Source organism: Cuculus canorus, chromosome 4, assembly GCF_017976375.1.
Source record: "Cuculus canorus isolate bCucCan1 chromosome 4, bCucCan1.pri, whole genome shotgun sequence".
NCBI classification, from domain to species: domain Eukaryota; kingdom Metazoa; phylum Chordata; class Aves; order Cuculiformes; family Cuculidae; genus Cuculus; species Cuculus canorus.
In genome coordinates, this window is record NC_071404.1 from 30,858,062 (window position 1) to 30,879,834 (window position 21,773).

The window sequence follows — 21,773 nt, forward strand, 5'->3', positions numbered from 1 at the left end:
CTCCCTTCTCAAGCAATTGTTTTTCCCTGCAGACATATTTCATGCAAAAGTTATGCCGATCTTGAAAGAAGTTTAATGTTTTTGTCACAAGATGTGGTGACAGTATTTATTTCTTTAATATCAGGAAAACATACAACTAAAAGTTTTTCTAACACTGTAGAAAAACATCCTGTTTTATTTCTACATTTATAAAGGGTAAATAACCATACAGCTGTATGGTTACTACAGGAATATAAGGAAAGTTTCAAGACAGTAATGTTACTATTTCATTATACAAAATGTGAACTATTATTTTTAAAGATATTAGGAAAGTTGAAGTCAAGAATGTGTCCATTCCTTAAACTCCTCTTCACATTTAATCATTACCTGGTGATGATGGCTATTGTTTATCTTACTGAAACACCTAGAAATAATAGGTATAGAAATAGTGTTGTCCTACTGTTTAATACAACTTTACAAGGTTAAAGAAGCTGGGCTTCAGTAACTATCAGGTCATACTGCTCAAACTGTATTTATATGAAAGTAAGTCAACACACTTAAATATGGGGTATGGGATAAAGATATGTATGTTTGAAAGATCTATTCAAGAAATATTCCATTACCAACAGTCACTGTGTTGCACTGGGAGAGTCTTCTAATATTCACATTTCTGAAGTGTAAATCACCACAGAACTAGTCAGAGCTATCCTGAAAAGCAAAGGATCAAGTTTAAAATGAAGAGTGGCATTTCAACTTCTTACCAACAAAACCTTATTTTACGACAGAGGAAAATAAGGTAAAAAATATATAAATGCTTCCAGTTAGGGCAGATTTTGATACAAGTATTTCTACTCCATTCTGTGCTGGGTGTTTTTCTCTTTTTGCTTGAGAACATGCTATTGTTACTGCATTGCTGCTTCATGATTCATTAAACTTCTTTTCTGTATATATAAGCAGATACTTCTCAGTGACATAGCATAGGCTGACTATTGCATAATTGCAAAGGGGAATGAGTCACCTGGAAAAGAAACCAGTTCAGCTGGAAAGTGTGGAGCCAGTCCAGCAGACATAGAAATGCACAAACTTAATTTTTCTTTTGGTTTAAACTAAAGCTTAATAATTACAATAGGCAAGATAAGTGTTTTTCTTAAGGCTAAAGTAGGAATTGACCTAAGCAATAGTGCTGGTCCAACATTGGTCCAACTTTCCCTGTCTTTAACCCTGCTTCTCTGATCCATTCCTGGAGTGGTAACATTTGGAAGCATGTTTAATGTTCTAGTTAGTAGGGTAATGACGATGTTTGCTCTGACTGTTTCTGTTGGGGGATGTTTCATTACTGGCTCTCGAGTTTCAGGCTCAGTTCTGACAGTGTAATCAAAATGGAAAAATGTAAATCAGAGTTTTCTTGATATTTATTGAATGCATGTACTGTCTTGCTACATTTAACAAGAAGATTTTTTTTAACATTCTTCCCCCACCTCCCTTCATCTCCAGATATTTCCAAAGCAGCTCTGTGTAGCTTTACATTTATCAGATTTTTTTTTCTCTTTTTCCTCTGAGACAGGAAGCTGAGGGTTTTGACCTCATCTGGATCTTTCCCAGTGTCAGGAGGTGGTCTGTTCAAAAAGATTCCATGACACTGATCTCTTCCTGATTTATCAGATAGCTAGGTCAATAAATAAGGTCCCTACTGTTTTTTCAGCAGCTGTAAAATAACCAATGGACTCCTCTGAGAGCTAATTATCAAATCTTTGGAGTTTTTCTTTCAAGGAACAAGCATTATCTTTCTGGTTAGTAAATTCCACTGTAGTGTAATTTAGCAAGGACTGCCTAATCGTAGGAGCTTTGGCTCACATGAAGTAGTTCATTTAAGTGAAATGTTAACACTGGAGACCCATTTTTTCTTTAGAATTATTTTCTCTGTCCTCCTATCACTATATTTTTGTGTAGTCATGAAACCCTTTTATTGTTTATAAAAAGATTATAGAGCAATTGTCATGTGCAATTAATCCACTAAGTGACAAAGAATAGGATTCTTCTATGTAACTTGTGGTTATGGAGGGTACAGCAACAAGTGATAAATGGGTGCTGTTCCAGAGTTGTAATTTTTCCGCCTGTATCCTCCTCACCAACACACCCAGTCTTTGTGTTGCTGTCGCCTCTCCACGTGACCAGCCATACACAGTTTCAGTTGAGGCAGGTAATTTGACATTAGATATAACTCAGCAGAAATATCTTCATCACTAGTTAGAAAGCATCTTTCATAGCACTCAGTGAAAACAAGGAAATGTGTAAGGCTTCTGCCAGAACAACTCTCTTTAAACATCTGGGAGAAGCAGAGGTAATCAGAACAGTTTTAAAAGACCTTATCATGATCTTACCTGATGTACTCCTATTTTATTCCATAGGAAACCTTTAACTGAAAGCATAATAAAAGGTTTATTTATCAAAAGGTTTCATTGATAGTCGAAAATTTCTGTTGACAAAAAGTCAATTAATCAGCTTAAGTTCACAAAAACCCCCAGCACAGAGCCATACTATTTTTCTGCTGTTTGTCTTTCTTTTAATTTATGTACATTCTATTATTTCAACAGTGATAACCCTTTTTATGTTATGTATTTAACATGATTCTACTTGCTATTGAAAAAAAGCATAATACCAAAATGTTCATTTTGCTCGTGTATTATCCCCTCGAGATTTAATTGAAGTATTGGAATTCAAGGAATTCCGAAGTCCTAACATCAGCTCTGCCTTTGAGAATAAATAAGATTACTACTCTATTTCGATTTATTTATGTTTGCACTGATGTTATTGCTGGTAACTTTTTTACCAGTCTGCTAAATTTCAGTTAAATTTTCTAAAAAAAAACCCTCAAAAATGTAGGTTGTTTACTGGAGACAAGTATTATATACTCTTTTTAACAAAAATCTTCCTCAATGTTTGTTTCTAGAAATTTTCATACCGCCTTTTAAAACACAAATAATACGCTAATGGAGATTCTTTTTCTACAGGACAGATTAAACTAGAACAAATGAATGCTTATTTCCCTACAGAAAATTTGAAGTGATATAATCAGAAAGCGACTGTTCCACACACTGCCAAAAATGATCAAAACCACTGCCACATAATACATATGCATACAATATGGGAACTCCCAGAGAAATGTAGAATATTTTATGCTTGGGTCACGGTAAAGAAGAAAAATCTCACTATTTGTCATGGAGTAATGGGAACCACTCAGATAGAGTATGACCAATAATATAATGAAGTAGATGCCATAAATTCCTTTCGACACTGAGCCTCCTTGTGCGTTATTGGGTTAAGTCACAGTCCACATTTGCTGTGCCTGCTGGAATTGTGGCCTGGGTGTAAATCTTGGTAGGTGTTAAATAAGAGAGAACTTCCAAATTAGATAGATGGCCCAAATCCAAAGTATCCACTATAAACCATACTTGCTATTAGACAACCCTAAGTAGAACAGATTTTTTTCCCATTTGGAACAGAGTTACATTTCAAATTGAATCCAAGCACTGTATTCAAGTCAAATGTTAGGCTTCACAATAAACAAAGGAGGAGCCTTAAACTGCAGACAAAAATTTTCTTTTCATTTTTACTTTATAAAAACCCACCCAAAACTGCCTTGGGATGACCAGGAGAGAGCAATGACTTCTAACTTGTGAATTTCTCTATTGTCTTGCAGAATCTGGGGTAATACTAGAGGCAAAACCATCCCTATTTTCTGCTTCCTTAATATTTGGTGTTACCACAAGCCATTTTAGGAGAAAAATGTGTTGTAAGAGGGAACAAATCAGCTATTTCTGTTTTAATCTACTCATACACTTTCTATTCCCTCTGTACAGACAAATCTTACCTTTGTTAGCTGTTCTTTCCAAAGAGTGACAGTAATACTAATGGCAATGATGGGGGATATTATTTGCTTTACTATAGAGTCCTAATATTGAGGGCTTACAGAACAGAACCAAATAATTCCCTTCTACTGCAGGCAGCAATTAAGAAAAGGAAAAGAAAGCTAATTGTGTCAGAGATAAAAAATTCCTAGTATACAAGTTGTAGTCTCTACTTCTATTTCAAACACGTTAAGAGTATTTTACTGCTTATACTGTATAATATGTGTTATTTCCTCACCCACCACTTATTCAGACTGAGTTTGTTTATGTGTTACTACGCTCTCTGTCTATATGCCCAGTGCTATGTTGTTTTGTTTTAAAAATCTTTTATGTTGAAGTGGAATGGGACACTGAATTGTAAAATACTGGGAAATGCACATCAGGAGGATGCATTGATGGAGAGTTGAACAGCTGGCCTACAGAACGACCACATTACCACAAGATTACTGGGAATTAGTGAGAGAATTAGAAAGCACAATAACAGGGGAAAATACTATTCACTGGTTTTACATTGCATCTGCTATATTTCAGACAGCTGAAACAAAAACTGTAAAAATATCAAAAGACTGCATAGTTTGTTCAGGGGCTTTATTATTCTACCAGGCAATATTTATCAAATTCAACTAAAATGAAACTGTACTATATGGACCTCTTGAAAACCTGTCTTCACAGGATTTCTTGGTAGTTAACTTTGTCTTCTCGTAACAGTTATGTATATTACAGCCAGTTTGGTCAAGGCAGAGGACAGAATCATTGATGTGACTACATTTGATAACTAGTCTTTCAATTCATACCGTTTGCACTATGCAGACATAAATCTGCTACCCTCTGAGAATTATTTTTGCTTCCTAATATCTGAAAAATTTTCCCTGGCTATTTGCAACCCTAAAACCAGTTTTCCTTTGTGAAGCACTGCATTAACATCTATCAAATCAGCCATTCAGCTATTAAATCAGGCAATCCACACCGAATCTTACCATCTCACATCTTTCAGCGTGTCACTTGTCATGCTTTATATCATATCAATCAGCAAACTTGCTTCAAAAGCATGCTCCTGACCCAAACTAACAAAACCATTGTACATTTAGGCCTTAACGCACTAGTACAAACCTAACAGAAAACAATGGGAAAAACTTTTGTTTATTTGGGAACTGCAACTCGCATTAAAATTTTCACTATTGAATAACACATACGGTTGCATATTGAAAATACAATTCTTACTCCTCATTTATGGATTGCAGATGATTTAGCAGCAATGAGAAAGAAAATAGAATGGCTTAAAATTCACATCTGTTCACAATTACATGTTTTTTGCTGAAATACGAAATAACTTACCTTGCCATACACAAATAGAGAAGTTATACAAAAGTCCAAAAATAGACAGAATGCAGTATAAAATAGAGATCAAAATTACCAGATTAAAAGGTTCAGTAATACCTGCACTTAGAACAATGTCACATCTCATAAAATTTTACTAGTTCAAATACTCAGAATTATGAAAGAAAGAGCATCTGTAAGAGGTCTATACAGGGTAAGGCCCTTCAACGAAGTATAACAAAGACAATTAAATTAGTTAAGTCAGGAAAAAATGGAATGATAATAAGAATGGCAGTTTATTTTTTATTCTTTAAGCAAATCAGACTCCTCAATTTTGAAGAGAAAGCTTTTGACATTGGCCTTTTACCTCTTGCCTTTTACACAAAGCTTGTTACTAACACAAGTATTATTTTGGTATATGGCATCAAAATACATCTGAGCATTAAATAAGAATCAGCCCTATGATTCTTGAGAATCCTCATATGTGCATAAAAGCAAAAGTTATATGTAACCACAGAATATACGAAAGAAAAAACCCAAGCAGGAACTACAAAAAGAAGTTAAGTTTATGTAGCCTGACATCTCTTCCTGAACTCTTTTCTCTGTCCCAGGAATTACTTGTGTTGCTTTCAAGCCTGTGTATTCATACCAGTACTCAGGAGTGATACACAGAATTACAAAGAGACAGATGGTTTCACATTTAAAGGACCTGTTACTTCTATTTTTTTCTTTTTTTTTTAAAAAAAAACCAACTAAAACAAGCTTTTTCTCCCTCTGCAGCTGCAGAGCTAAGAAATTGAGGAAGTACATCTGCAGTGAAAGAAAAAGCAACTCATCTCTCAAGTGACTATTTTTTGATTACAAGTCAGCACTGTCACAGTAATTAAAACAAGTGTAAGGATAATTAAAACAAGCATATATCTTACAATACTGGGTCTGTGAACTCCTGCTTTCCCTCCCCCAAGTTAGGTGCTTTAGCAACAGTAAAATGACCTCATTAGAGGTCACAAATAGAACTTCAGAGTTCGACAGGCTACAGTTGAGCTACCCCCTCTTTGGAGAAAACAAAAATTTCATAAGGTTTTACAATAGCACTCTCTTAAAGTGGAGTTTGGTGGAAAGCATAGGGATGGAAAATCTTTCTATTTCAGCTGTGTATCTGGTAAGATGGAAAATTTTTAGAGTCTACACAGATGGTAAATAAATTTCTGTTACATGAGGCAGTTCCTGGAATAAAGAAATTTTCTCAAATAACAAATGCCAAATGTTTTTTTTCAGCAAGACTTATTTTTAAGTTTCCCAGGGACTTGTTGAGAGAGCTGGAGAAGTGTCCTTTCACCTTCAGAATCCTGGTCTAACTCCAGAAATATTCTCTCATGTCGTTCATAGCATAGATGAGTTTTCTTTACACTTTGAAAGATGTTTCAAAGAAAAGATCAAAGCTCCAAAATTATACTTTGCTGCTGGTGAATATTTCCTCTAAACACAGCAGCTAGAAAATAAGAAATTTCTGTTTAAACCCTAAGACGATCATCAGTGACTAACAGTGCTGACATTTAAATTGTCATTATGTTCTGTGAGACGGTTTCTCCTCCATGATCTAAGTGTAATGGAAAGAACTAAGAGAGGAAACCCACAGTCAGAAACCAGGTCACTGCAGACTATACCTGCTAAGGAAGCTGTGAAAAAGGCACTGAATAGTTCGGTTTATTTAGATAGTCTCATAAGTGTATTTGAGTAGAGATTTTACACAGCTGTAGAAGTGTATGCTGAGCAAGGAGACTAGGAACTATTATCACTGCTATGAAACTTGTTCTTGAGGGTGTTTGAGACAAATCTCTTCCTCATACTGAAGTGGAGTCAAAGTCATGTAAGTTGTTCACTCTTTTCTCCAACAACTTCATATTCCCTCCCTAATCTGTTCGTGTGACTGCATGGGTCTGTTTGGCTGCTGCATTGAGCCTGAAATCAGACCCTGTGAAATCATGATGCTTGCAAGAACAAAAATAAACAATATTCTCATGTCACTGAGTGATCTTTCCTTTATATATGCATAAGCTCCAAAAGGCTAAAAAGTTTAATTATGCCACAGTGAGCTTAGTACATGAAGTGAGGGAAAAAATCAAAGCATTCAAAGTCAGAAGTGAAAGGGAAGAATCAGTGATTGTAACACACTGAGTAGAAGAGTATGGACAGGATAAAGAATGTTTTTTGTCTGAGAGAGAGTGTGGATGACCTAAAATAAAAATAATTGACATTCTAATCTAAAGCTTCTGTTACTATTCCCAAGAGAGCAAAATTCAGGAATGTATGTATTTCTTCTGAATCTGATTAACGCTAACTGCTCCACAGTCATAATTATTCATAGACTTCGATCTGCAAAACCACAACCAATTACTTTAAAACATATATTGAAAAAGAACCTCCAGTGAAAATTACAATATGAATTTTATAAAGGCTTAATTAAATGTTTGTGAAATGTGCTAAATTACAAGTCCTGCAGAATATTTACCCACAAGAATATAAATCAAGGCACAGATATGGAAGAACTCCCCAAATCAGCTTTGTCTCTGTTACCAGAGACAAAGGAAGGTCTGGAAGGTCTGGAAACAGACAAGGTGATCAGCTGGGAGTCATTTCTGTGAGCTGAGAAAGCTTTGTGCAGCTAAGAGCTGAATGATCCCTATACATGGAAAATCAGTTAATTTTCGCCTATCTACTTTACAGTTTTATCCCGCCTATAATATAGTGTCTCAATATATCTGTCTCTTTTGTCCTGTTTCTTCCCTTATTCAGTCTGGCTATTTTACTTCCAACATGAATGTAAAGCCTAATCAGGTCAGTGGTACCACATCATCTTGTCATCATCTATCAAGCAGTAGAGAAGATTTGTAAACAGGTAAGTTTATGGTGCTGGAATAAATTCAGCAGATGCAGTGAGGTGTGATGTACACATACAGTCACTACTAAATTTGTGTGAGATAAACACAGCCTGGTATTTATCAGAAGAAAAGTGCAGCGTGTTTCAGAAAATCTGGATGTAGGAAAGTAGTTTGGTTTACATAGCCAAATTTTTGCTTGTGGCCATGCTTTTTCATTTTCAATGCACTGAAGACGTCAGCTTTTAAAATATTTTGAAACTAAAATTACATGCAGCACAAGCCATGAGCTTCAGCATTACTGAACGTTTTCATGTATTAAACAGCCATGAATTGCCATGAATGGCATATCAATGATTACCAGTGCATACAAACCATCTTTTTCAATAAGACTGATGATACCACTCAGGATAGTAGAACATGTAGTTTAAGAACAGAATCATCTCCCTAAAGATTTTTTTTGAATGGGTGATTAGATGATACATTTTATGTTAAAGTAAAGCTATCCAAATCAGTAGGACACTCAGGATATCTCAACAGAAACCTTTGTTTTATTGAATCTGCTGCGTGTAAAAATGTTTAGGAAGGAGACGTCATGCAGGAAAGGATAAATAAACTTCCATTTAGTATAAATATTTTACATATTGCATTTGCTATTCTCTTACGTAAGGTGAGACTGCAAAACCAATGTGAAACTTAAGATATGAGAGTTACTACTGTAATATGGCACGTAATTGAAGGACATCCTCATGTTACAGTGAGCTAATTTTTCATTAACACTGTGTACATAAGCTGAGTTCCTTACAACAATTCTATTGTTGTAAAAGCATTAAACAACAGCTGTAACAGAGTTCTAAAGGACAGCAAGGATCTGGTTTACATTTGCCATACATTTGCTCCTGCTCACACAGGCATTCATGAATACATACAGAGAAAAGCTGAATTTCTGCCTGGATTTTTTTCACAGGAGGAAGTATACCCCTTTAAATCTGAATTCATAACCATTTTAGGCCATATCCTCTGGAGCTTGGAATAGATTTTGGCAGCAGAAATGGCATTGTTTCATTTTGTAAAGCCATATTCAATACACCCTATCTGTGGCATAGACACCCTTGTATTTACAAACCTCTGTTGCCATTAAGAGAGACATAAGCTTGAGCAACACATTTTTAGGTGTTTCAGTCATATGTACTACCAGGAAACAAAATAAAACCAACAACCCTCAAAACAAAACACAAACAATAAAAGAAGCCCCTGTGGAAACCACTTTGCAGATGGCTACCACCCTGCTGCAGTTCAGCACATGGAAGTGTTCTCTTTTCTTGTTTGCTTTTAACAACTGCATGGGAATTGGTCAGATACTTCTGGACTTACTCACCACTGTACTACAACAGCCAAATAAAGGGTCCAATATGTTGAGCGTACCCTACTAACAGGGAAGTCTGCGGCCTCCCAGGAGCCTGGATAAAGGATATAGCTAGTAAACTCCCCAGTCTGGTAAGGTCTGCAGACAACTACCTGTTTCTGCTGTTCCATGTGGGAGCTGACGAAGCTGCAGTATGTAGCTGAAGAGTGATCAAAAGAGATTTTAGGGCCTTGGGATGGCTTGTGAGGGAATCTGGGGCCTGGGTGATTTTTTTCATCCATCCGTCCAGCTACGAGCAGTGGCACTGAAAGGATCAGATGGTCCCAGTCTATTAATACATGGCTCCATGGCTGGTGTAATCATAATAACTTTGGAGGTTTTTTTGACGGTGGCTTACACAGCACCAGGTTTACAGGTATCAGGTGGGAGCCACCTTTCTCAAAGGGGAAGAGCGTCTTTGCTCAGGAGCTTGCAGGGCTCTTTGACAGGGCTTTAAACCAGATGTGAAGGGGGAGTGGGATAATACCAGGCCTGCTTATGACTAGTGGCAGGAGGACACACAATAGTTGGAGGGATGGGGTACTGGTGTGGGCCCTCCACCTGCTGCCCCAGGGCATGCTGGGGATGCTGCAGCACAGTTGGTCTTGTGGAGATGACTGGAAGGCTCCTGAGGTAGTAGCTGTCAGGAAGGAAACGTCCACGGAATACCTTAAGGGAAGTAAAGGATCTTCAACTAAGAAGGCGATGCAGCCAACAGCCCAGCTGAAGCATCTTTATACAAATACACTGAGCTTGGGCAACAAACAGAAAAAGCTGGAAGCTACTGTGCTACTAGAAAGCTATGATCTGGTTGCCATCACTGAAACTTGGTGGGGTGAATCCCATGATTAGAGCGTGTCTATCAATGGCTAGAGGGAGTTCAGAAGGGACAGAGAATACTGGACCTGATGATCACCAATATAAGTGAGCTCATCGGTGACATCAAGATCAGAGGCAGCCTGGGCTGCAGTGATCATGCACAGGTGGAGTTCAAGGTCCTGAGGTTATGGGACAGGCAAGGAGCGTAGTCAGGACCCTAAATTTTGGGAAAGCAGACTTGCAGCAAGGAGTTACTCAGTAGGACTTCCTGTGAAACAGTCATCAGGGACAAGAGAGTGGAACACCGCTGGCAAATATTTAAAGATGCTTTCCATAAAGTGCAAGATTGCTCGGTCTCCATATGTAGGAAATCAGGCAGGGAAGGGCACACTTAACCCTTTCCAACTCATACCATTCTATGCTGTTCTATGAAGTAGTCCTTGATGTGCAGTTTCAAGAATGTCACTGCTGTAAAGCCTGAACTTCAGAGCTGGCCAGGGTGGGCTGCTCTTCTGTGCAGACACATCACTGCTGACAGAAAAGCTTTTGCTTTTAGCACAGGTCATGTCTGCAATAGGGGGTTGTGCTGAAAAAGCTGCTCTGCCACAGCTATGCCTTCAAAGCTCTTTAATATATGCAGGAGTGCTTCAATACTGAATTTTCAGAATCACAGAATCACAAGGTTGGAAAGGACCCATTGGATCATCGAGTCCAACCATTCCTAACACTCCCTAAACCATGTCCCTAAGCACTTCATCCACCCGTTCCTTAAACACCTCCAGGGAAGGCGACTCGACCACCTCCCTGGGCAGCCTGTTCCAGTGCCTAATGACTCTTACTGTGAAGAATTTTTTTCTGATATCCAACCTGAACCTCCCCTGACGGAGCTTCAGGCCATTCCCTCTTGTCCTGTCCCCTGTCACTTGGGAGAAGAGCCCAGCTCCCTCCTCTCCACAACCTCCTTTCAGGTAGTTGTAGAGAGTAATAAGGTCTCCCCTCAGTCTCCTCCAGGCTAAACAACCCCAGCTCTCTCAGCCGCTCCTCATAAGACTTGTTCTCCAGCCCCCTCACCAGCTTTGTTGCTCTTCTCTGGACACGCTCCAGAGCCTCAACATCCTTCTTGTGGTGAGGGGTCCAGAACTGAACACAGTATTCAAGGTGCGGTCTCACCAGTGCTGAATTTTGTGGTTAATAGTGTATTTACTCTTTTTTGATGGAAGCTGTACCTCTTTGTGCCTCTCCAATCTTTCTGTTTTCACTTGATTGGTAATTTAAAGTGAACATTCTGCTCATGAAAGTGCCAAATGAACTGTCCTTTTTCAGAATTTTTTCTTTAACTAGTGGGAAATTGTGGTGTCGATAGTGACGTCATGTAATCCAGAAGGATTTGCCCAAGAGTTGTAATTCCACTTCCCATTTGCTAAAGTGTTAAATTTGCTTTTTGTGTACTACGCCCATTCATTTCTTCCCAGACAGCTTCCCTCAAAAATGTGGTATGAATTACAAATCTGGTGTCATTTTAGGAAGTGGTCATTGATCCACCTAATATGACCTACAGCAGAGAATTTAGAGACTACAAACAGCAAATAATTGGCCCTTAGCAATTGGGTCTTTTTAAAGATTCATTTTAAAAACAAACGAAAAGATGTTTTAGAAGTTTTCTTCCAGCAATAATTGCAAACCTGGACAAAAATAGAATTTTTTGAGTATAAACTGCATGAAACTAAAACTCACTAGACTGGCTCCTGGAAGCATGTAGTATCACTGTGGTGAAGCGTTAATGTGTGACTATGAGCCGTTTATAAATACAAATACATTCATGACCATTTTAGGTAGCTGAACTCCAACTAATGCATAACTTGATGTGCAACAGTCTATTGGTTTGCAGTCTAGACAACGCTGGCAGCATTTAAAATTTATTGCTGAGTACTGTCACAAAAATGTGTCAAAGTAAAATTTGCATAAAAGTTATACTGTAATGGCTTGGCAATAATCCCATCCTGTTCTGAGCTTGTTTTAAATACATTTCAGTTTGTTTGAAATACATCATACTTCAGTCCAAACACAAAGGAAGTCTGTGAGAAAGCATTCTTTAGCTACGCAGGTGGAGATAATATTTATCACACATATTTTTGTGAGTCCTACAGAGAAAATTCATAGTCATCTAACCACAATAATAGCAGTACTTTATGACCACCACTTTCTACTAAGTGCCATAGATAATATGCATAATTTAAAAATCCTTGATCCAACTGTTGTAGTCCATTAATATTTTAGAACTACATCTTCATTATTAAATGGTAAATTTATGAAGTAATTTTTCAGTTCAGAAAAGAGAAAGAAATATTCATGACAGCCAAGAAAGTTTCAGTTTTTTTAAAGAAATCATAGTATTTGCATTTCTTTACTTGCAGCTCTTGCCAGATTCTTCCCACTGCCTTCGAAACTATGACCATTTGATAGCAATGTGCAAATGCAGCAAATTCCTTGTGGTGAAGCAACTGTGGATCTCAGTAATACTTGCCCACTGTATTAATACTACAGATTGTATCCCTGAGACATGAAGGTAGCAACTAAACTTTCAAAAAGCTGTTTTGACTTAAGATCTCTCATAAATTTTTGATGGTATTCATATTCACATTATGAGCTTGGAAAAACAGATCCATGCTAAAAGCTTTAGCAACTAAGTTTGAAAATGACAGGAGACGCAGAAATAGAACAAAAGCAAATCCAAATTCCATGCATGATGAAATAGATTTCCACAGTTTGAATGATGATCTTTAGAAAGACATTATCAGATTTCCAATATTTGCATTTGCCATTGTCACAAAACTGAGAAAAAACATTCCCTAGGTGCCAACATCATATTATTTATCCCTGCATATGAAAACAAAGCTGTTTGGATGTAACTGCATCTCTGAATTGTACAAGAAATATAATTGGAGAACCATATGATTTGAAACTCATTTTGCTGTGATAGTGCTTCTATCGGAACTAGCTTCCGTAGTCTCTGAGGTTACAAATTATTATAACACTCAAGTTCAGCAAGGCACTTAAACATACTATAAGAACACAGTAGTTCCACTGACAGCCAGACATTGATGCTTTTTTAATGTCTGCATTTAAGCAGTGAAGCCTTGGTCTCCCAAAACCATGCTGAAGCAGCGAAGCCTTGATCTCCTACCACCATCCAAAAAACATTCAATGTTGTCCACATTTTCAGAATTTTTAATGATCATTATAATCTGAGAATGCAGTTTTTTTCCTAGTTGTTGGATTGTTCCACTATAATATTTGTAAGATGATTATCTCTAAAACATAACTAAATGGGAAAACATTAACTATGGAAAACAAATGCATTTATAAATCATATTTTTCAAAGGTGCAATTAAAGATAATTGACTTTGAAAATCATCAACTTTTAGAGCTATAATTTTCCTCTGGCTAACACACATTTGCAGACTGAATCTCAGAATAAGGTAGATTCTTATCTTTCCTATGCTGAACTGTCTGACTTATTGTTACAATGCAACACTAATGAGTGTCCATCACTGACAAGCCTGGATATGCCTATCATTATTTACGTAGTAATAGTTTAGACTGGATCACTATGACTACTAAACCACCTTCTATTATTAAAAAAAAAAGTATACTTTGAGAGTCTTAACAGGTAAATTAAAAATTGGTACCAAAAGAAAAAATGAATCATTAAATTATCCCCATTCAACAAAGACAGAGTTGAGGTAAAGGGAGACTAAGACTCCAGAAAGACATACTTGTGACAAGTCTGGAAACTTGGCCCCCGGTATTTCAATGTCAATAAAATAAGAAAAAGAACTAAAATGTTGGACGCTACTGTTCACAACAAGCTCATTTTACTTTTTAAATAATCTAACGTTGATAATTGAATGCTTAGTTGAACGGGATCATGCAATGTGAATAGTAGAAGGAGCAGGGAAAAAAAAATATATGGAAGTAATTTCCGTAAAATAGGTAGCTGTTATGATTTTTTGGGAAGATTTCCTGCTGCCTCTCCCAGGTGCCTTACTGGGAGGACTAAGCCAGCAGGCAAGGTTACATAAGCTTCCTGTAGAGTCAGTTTACAGAATGATACAAGCAGAAGCTCCTGGAAGAACTCAACTTTCTAACTTCCCAGAAATGCATAATTTTAGCCTTGTAAAACAGAATTGTATTAGAAGAGAATCAGCCTTCACTTCTCATGGACAAGCATAACACTCAATTAGCAAATATGGATGCTTGTTTTCTCAAATTAGTATAATTATAATTGATGAAATAATGAAACAAACCTTCTTGCAACAGCACAGAAAATGCAAAATCACACTTGAAAATCTCACAGCTTTTCTGTGAGTGAAAGTCTCTCTTACAAAGAACTGTGTCACCCCATGTAGCCATCTACATTTACTGCCAACTTTCTAATGATCTTTTACTTAAATTAATTCGCATCTTACTAACACTGGCTATTGCTGTCATGCTGACATTAGTTGTGTCCTTAAGTATCCTTTGTAAACCACACAGTGTTTAATCTAGAAATCTGGATTAAAGTATTACCTGCAATAGTAAGCATTAGGGAATAACAAAGACTATTATACTCTTTAGTCTTGTAGGGATTGCAAGTAGCAAATATCAAAAAATGGAAGTCTCATAAAAGAGAGATAAGGAATTCATACACCAAAACATGTCCTTTTTCAGTGATGCATAAAAAAATGTTTCAATGTGACTGAAGTGCAGTTTAAGGTTACCTATGAAAAGAAACTGATACAAATTTATCTCATGCACTCAAACTACATTGATACCCCAATAGCCCAAATACAGGTAAGGAATGTTTCCTGCATTTATTCTAGATCAAATAGGAATATATTTCTTATGTATTTGTGTATATTCAGTGATATTGAATGTTGACTGAAGTATTGTTTTCATGTTGAAAACCAATTTCAGTTAATGAGTTCTGGTGTAGTTGTGCACCTACTTAATATTCTCCGACAGGGATTTTGCTGGCTGTCCCGAAGCCAGATGGGATGAGTGGCTTGGAGCAAACATGGGAAATATCAAAAAAATTGCAAGATTCTTTACAAGGTAATGGCCATTTTTTTCCATTCTAAAATCAGTGTACTACAACTAAATTTTCTCTTTTTGTTGGTATGCCCTTAAGAATGAATAATCAATACTGTTCTGGCTTTGTATGATGTTTTTCTCTAGAAGCTCCATTGTATTATGCATATGAACATGCATGTGAATGTACATGTGATGCCCAAAGTGAAAAGCATTAGAGCTGGCTCATATTTTCCAAAGACTGGAATAATCTTTGGAAATTCAGAATGCGTAAGTCTCAAGTGACCGTTTTAAAAGATAAACTTTATTCAACTCCAGAAAGCATACAGGAGGGACTAGTTTGTGTAGCTATATCTAATTAACCCATTTGTGCTTTTGCTACTCTGAACCATTAATAATGATCAGCTTCATGTTGTGGATAAACTGAATTGATTATCAGTCAACACAAAACCAAGATAGCTTGATTACTGTGGGATCTTTCAATTAGACCTAATAACCTGAACTTCTCACAATTAAATTCAGGCACTTCCTAATTCTGAGCCTTAGGAAGTCTTTATAAGAAAGCAAAGGCAAAGAGAGTGCTATGTATCAACCATCTGAATGCTGGTGACTTGAAGGGGCAAAGAATGCTGTAACTGCTGGACCAGTTTGTAAAAAGTATTTTCAGCATCAGTACATCCATCATGACTAAAGCAATTTACGGAAGTGGAGATAGTGCTGGTCAAAGATGCTAAACTGTAAGTGCTTAAGCCTTCTAACCTGCATTCATCTGCAGAGCAAGCCCAACAGATTCACACTATCTCACCTCAACCTCAGTTTGAAGGCAGAAGATCTAAGGATAAGTCGTAAGGCCATGCTCTGTTGCTACAATTAAAAGTAGTTTTAAATATGTTAACAAGGAACAGGTTTTGAGAAGAATTTAGTACCAGCAAGAGTAGAATGACATCTCCTTAAAGGTCCTAAGATCTTAGCTGTCATGGAAGTAGCTGACATTTCTATTATCCCCCAAGGTTCCACCCTAAGGTTTGAGTACTCAAATATCTTTAGCAATTCATCTCAATGTGCCTCTTCCTGTATTCTAACATCCATGAACACATATTTATGTGCAACTATGATTGACACTAAGCATTAATCAGACATTGGTGTGTTTTAAGCCTTAGCTGCACTGTTTGAACTGCTGACCTTGAGAGAAAAGGTCTTATATACCATTCCCAATCCCTTAAGTCTTTCTGTTACTGCAAAGCAAATACTTGACTTTTATGGATGGACTCAGTTTCATGTCTGTTGTATTTCTAATGTGTTGTTAAAATTACAGAAGTGGCTTTCAGGTAAAGTTTGTAAATATAAGCAGATTTTTCATTACAGATTATTATCAGAATAGATAGCCTTCTGTAAAATAGTGTGTGATCAGAGATAAGTGAAAAAATTCTGCATGTACCTTTGTAGATGTGTTCTGTGAACTTACTGATAAATAATACCAGAAACAACAGTAGATTGTATATTTTCCCTTTAGCCAAATTATCTTAGAGTTGTTGGTAAAAACTTCTTTAACCAAACCAGTCCGAAGTCACTCTGTCCACTTTAAAAGTGCACACAGCTCTGCAGTTGTTGCAGCCATTTAACTCTCAGCCTTCCTTGAAGAAAACCTTGTTTTCCTCCTTTCTGTGTTTACATCCTTTCTAAGCTTTTCTTACTATTAGTCTTACTGGAATTTTTATATTATGTCTTTTAAAAATATTTAATGGAACACACATAAATCACAAATACATCCTCAAATATAATTCTTGTGGGTGTAAATTTAAAATGAAAATATGATCTCAAATCAAGATACAACACACATAGAAACTAGCAATATTGCTAGTGACTGTATCTGTACATAATAATAATAATAATTTTTCAAATAATAATTACAGGACTTTGAAATTACATTATAAAAGTGAATCTTGCTAACAACATGAAATGTATGCATTGATATCAGCTTAGTAAAAAAACAAGATGCTAAAGTAGAGTAATTGAGCATATGTTTGTAATAGTCAATTAGTTCTTAAATATGATAATAAGTTGGTTAATTTTTTTGCTTTAAACTTAAAATGTTTTCTACAAATTGGTAGTTTAAAATTTCTGGTACTGCTAGCCAGGTTTCTTTTTCTTACTGGTAACTCAGAGCTGTACCTACTGCAAGATCAGTGGAAGAGTTACCATGTTAACTGTGATTGTATGGATTACCAACTGGCTTTGATGGCTTCTGAACCTTTTTGCAAAAGTAATTTACAGCTTCTAACTGTATTCATTGGCTGTTAATACTGCCAAAGAGCTTACACAAGAAAGCGATGATCAGCAGCTCAGGATGCTGTGCTGGTATAGAGTAATTTCGATATGTGAGTTTGTGCTTTAGTGAAACAGCTACTGAGGCAGTACAGCTGACAGAAGCAGCCTGACTCAATTGCTAGAAACCAGATTTATAAAACCAGACAAAAGAATGGATGGTGTGAAATGAGAAAAGGTGGAGAGAGATAAACAATTACAAATTGGTTATTAGCAAGAATAAGCAGCATATCTGGTAAAGCCAGACTTCAAGATGAATTCTATGGTGCCACAGCCAGCACATGAAAGCCAATGTGAGTTTTATTTCTAGGGAATCTGCTCATTAAAGTTTTATTATGAAACTCTTCTTTACTCTGTGTAGACAGCGAAACTGTGTGGTTGCTTTAAAATTATAAAACATTGTTTCAAGCTCAGCAATATTTTCTTTTTGTAAGAACATATGCTCATGGGGTTGAGCTGAAAAACAAAGAGCTACTGCAAAATGTTTCCACTCCTTTTTTCCCTTTTAAAGTTTTGCTACACTTCTTCCTATTTTGTTGCACTTTTCCTCCATTTTCTTTTTTTGTTTTAATAAGGCTTCCAAGCTGCTAGACAAAATCTGTTTCCTAAGAGGGTTAATGATACCTCAAAGTAGCAGAAAAACAAAAATAAAACTAAACCCATAGAAGACACTTATTCATCTAGCCCTGAACAAAATACAGAAATGACATAAAAAAAATTATATAAAGTAAAGTGAACATAAAGCTCCTTCCAAATTCACAGCTCAGCCATTTTCAGACCTCAAAAAAAGCTCCTGAATGTCAGTTTTGGTATAGACACATTTTCCTCAAAATTGTTTGAAAATATTTCTCACAAGTTATTGAAACAAGGCTGAAAAGTACATTTTATCTCCAAACAATTAGTCATGGAATTACCTTCGTAAGAGACTGGGGGAGAACACTAGAAAAAAGATCTCTGCTGTTTATGAGCATCCTACCTTTCTTTTGCGCAGTTTCACTTGAGTGTCTGAATATTCTTGTGTGGTCAAATTATTCCTTATGTGTAAGCACTGAAGGTCTTCTGCTGAACTGATATTTGAAAGGCATTTATTTTCAGGGGCAACTTGAGGTTCTGTGGAACCACTTTCATCCAGATCATTTCCCACTACTGGGACAAGAGAGCAAGGAGAAGATTGCATAAGGCACTCGCTGGATTCCACTGCTGAACATAGTTGTCTATCACTGCTGGTGCATAATTCAGAAGAAATCCCGCTCTCTATCACATTACACTCAGACTTTCCAAGCCCATCTTTAAAAGCATCAGATTTACGACGCTGTTGTGCAATTACAGCAGTACGAAGCAGCTGCTTCGCAGGCATAATAATTTCTTTCACATTTGGAGAACTAGAAAGATGCTCTTTCACTACATCCACTACTTCATTTAACCCTTCATCATTACAAAGCTCCACACTTTGGTCAATACTGCCACAAATGTTGTTGTCTTCTTCCATCTCCTCTTTAGGAACTGTGTCACATCCAGTTTTTTTACTTATATCCCCTATTATTCCAGATGCTTCAGTCGCCTTGTTATCCTCTGTTATTGGTAATGTCTGTGTTAAAAAAACTGCTCCATTTAAATTCTTGTCTTCATCTCTTGGTTCCATTCCTACAGGAGTGATGGGGTAATTAGCACTATCCAGGTTGAGTGCTGAGTAGTCATCATCGACATCGGACACATGGACTAGAGTTTCTGTGCTGGCCTCCAGAAAATGCTCCTCATCCTCATGGTTATCATTTTCATCCACCTCCTTTGAAACATGTCCCAGCTGCTTTGCAGGGAATCCAATGAGCTCTCCACTATAACAGAATTCTGGAAATGAAGCACATTTTTCTTTCTGGTCCACACTTAAAACCTCATCATTTTCCATACTTGTCTGCAAGTTATCAGCTACAAGTCCGTGACGACATGCTGTATTATACTCTGCAGACTCCAAAGCCAATCCCATCCACTGGGTCACATGCTCTTCCCAGCTTTTCTTTCTGATTGCTAGAGACATGTCATAACAGTTCAGCAGCGGGCTGCAACGTATGTTCCACAGAGGACTAGAGGAGGTGTCATGGCTGCTCTGCACTGCTCCAGAGAGAAAGAGAGTTTCATCATTTTAACATCTGCAAGAAATAAAAAAACACTGGGTTATTGAATCAACTTCAAATGAAAAAGTAAGAAAAGGAAGGAACAGTTTAAACAAATGTATAAACAAATGTGTAAAAGCAAGATAAGACTGCAGGACCAGAAGGACACACATTTTGAAGGCTTTTTTGTTTAAAGTTTTAATACTTTTCATACAAAACTTGGCAGCACTCATAATTCAGTATAACTTTTTTTCTGATTACTCTCTAATATAGAGTAAACAAAAAAATGGAATAAACAGTCCTATGGACAGGCAAGTAGCTCCACAGCCAAAAATTGACAAGTGTCTCTCCACTTTGTCTGTCATAAGATATTGATCTCCATGGGTATAAATGGCACTATGTCTTATGATTGCTTCACACCCAAAGTTACTTTGTATTTATTCCTTATCCAGAGATACCCATAGACTGCAGAATTTTGGCTGTCTCCCAGAGGTAGAGCAGCACTTCAGGGTTAACCTGAATTTACCAAAGTTGTAAACCACTTGTCTTATGAGTTGATTTGGCCCATTTAGTGGCTTTCAATTTTACTGGTTTTGTTTCCGTCTCTTCAGAACTTTAAATTAAAAATGTTACAGGAAACTGCAGGGGGAATTAGCTGTTGAGGGGTAAAAAACAAATACAATCCTGGGAAAACTAACTTAGGCTTTTGCATTGTTCCTTACATCAAACACATTATGAAACTTGAAAAAAAGAAAAAATGAATGAATGTATTTGGGATCTACTAATATAAGGAAGAGATGATATCCTTGTTTAGAATGGGGATCTCCAGAAGGTTAGCTTATGAGCCAGTGTATTCTGCACTAACTGCGCCTCTTACCTGGACTTTTGGGCTCTGCTATAGGGCCCACTGTCGCGGCTTTATTATCTAGGTGGGTATTTTTCACTGACTGCTGCATTGGGCCTTCTGGACAATGGCTTTTGAGATACATTAATCTTATGATATTGTATATATGAATTAACACAAAGGAAATACCTCATATTAATTTATGCATTATAAAACAAAACTAATAAGTTCTTTGTCAAATCACAAACCAAAACTTTTCACCTGTAAAATATTAGAGACTTAAGGAATAGGGTCTTCTACTTTTCACTCCCTACATAAGAACTGTCAGCAGTTAGCATGGATCTGCTTATTGATTTCATCAACAAAGAAGATTAAGTACTGAGTTTGTTTTGGGTCATTTCAGTTCAGTAAGGCAAATTCTGTTTGCCTACAAGGCCACAAAACTGCCTTGATAAATCACATGCCCAAAGGTAAAAGAATCTGTAAAGAAATGCAGAATTATGCCTATGCAACTGAACCTCTGCAAATTATGTCTTGACAAACCGGCCTTCAGGACAGAGTTGTACATGCTCCTAGATCTTTAACCTTCTTTGAGGATCTCAAGCTTCATTTCACATTCACATTTTCCACCTCTGTGGAGACTGTGCTTAAAAAGAAAATATATTCATAGGGTAAGAGAATTCCATGCACAACTCGTTAGTGTGTGGGAGGCTGAGGAAAATGGAAAATAACACATAAAGCCAGGCCAAAAAAAATTATCTGCTTTCAGAAGCAAAATTTGGTAGTAAGAAATTAATAGAACTTTAAGATTCTCTTTTCTTTCCTGGTTGAACATGAGATCAAGCCTAAAAATTAAAATGCAAAGTCAAATTATAGTATAAATTTGCTGTGCATTTGCGTTATTATCTGGACTTTATTGCATATTTTTATTCTCATACAATTTCTAAGTGTCTGTGGTCCAAAATTACCACAGGGTGCAGATAACAACGACGATACTTTTAACTTCTGCTGCACCTTTTCCTGATGGACCCTATAGCTCTTCAGAAGCAATTGAATTAGTTTTACAGCACTACTGTGTTCCTTTTTGGTCTGTGAAAAGGGTCAGGTTTACTTAAA

At 36.8% G+C, this 21,773-nt stretch overlaps 1 protein-coding gene across 1 annotated transcript in view; it reads right to left on the minus strand.

The window, feature by feature from the left end:
• Window positions 1-21,773, minus strand: part of DLC1 (DLC1 Rho GTPase activating protein) — a 221,963-nt gene that overhangs the window by 186,077 nt on the left and 14,113 nt on the right. The window contains exon 2 of the mRNA XM_054065280.1: window positions 18,679-19,849. Within this exon, the coding sequence (XP_053921255.1) occupies window positions 18,679-19,737 (1,059 nt within the window). The 5' untranslated portion in view covers window positions 19,738-19,849. The remainder of the gene's footprint in view (window positions 1-18,678; window positions 19,850-21,773) is intronic.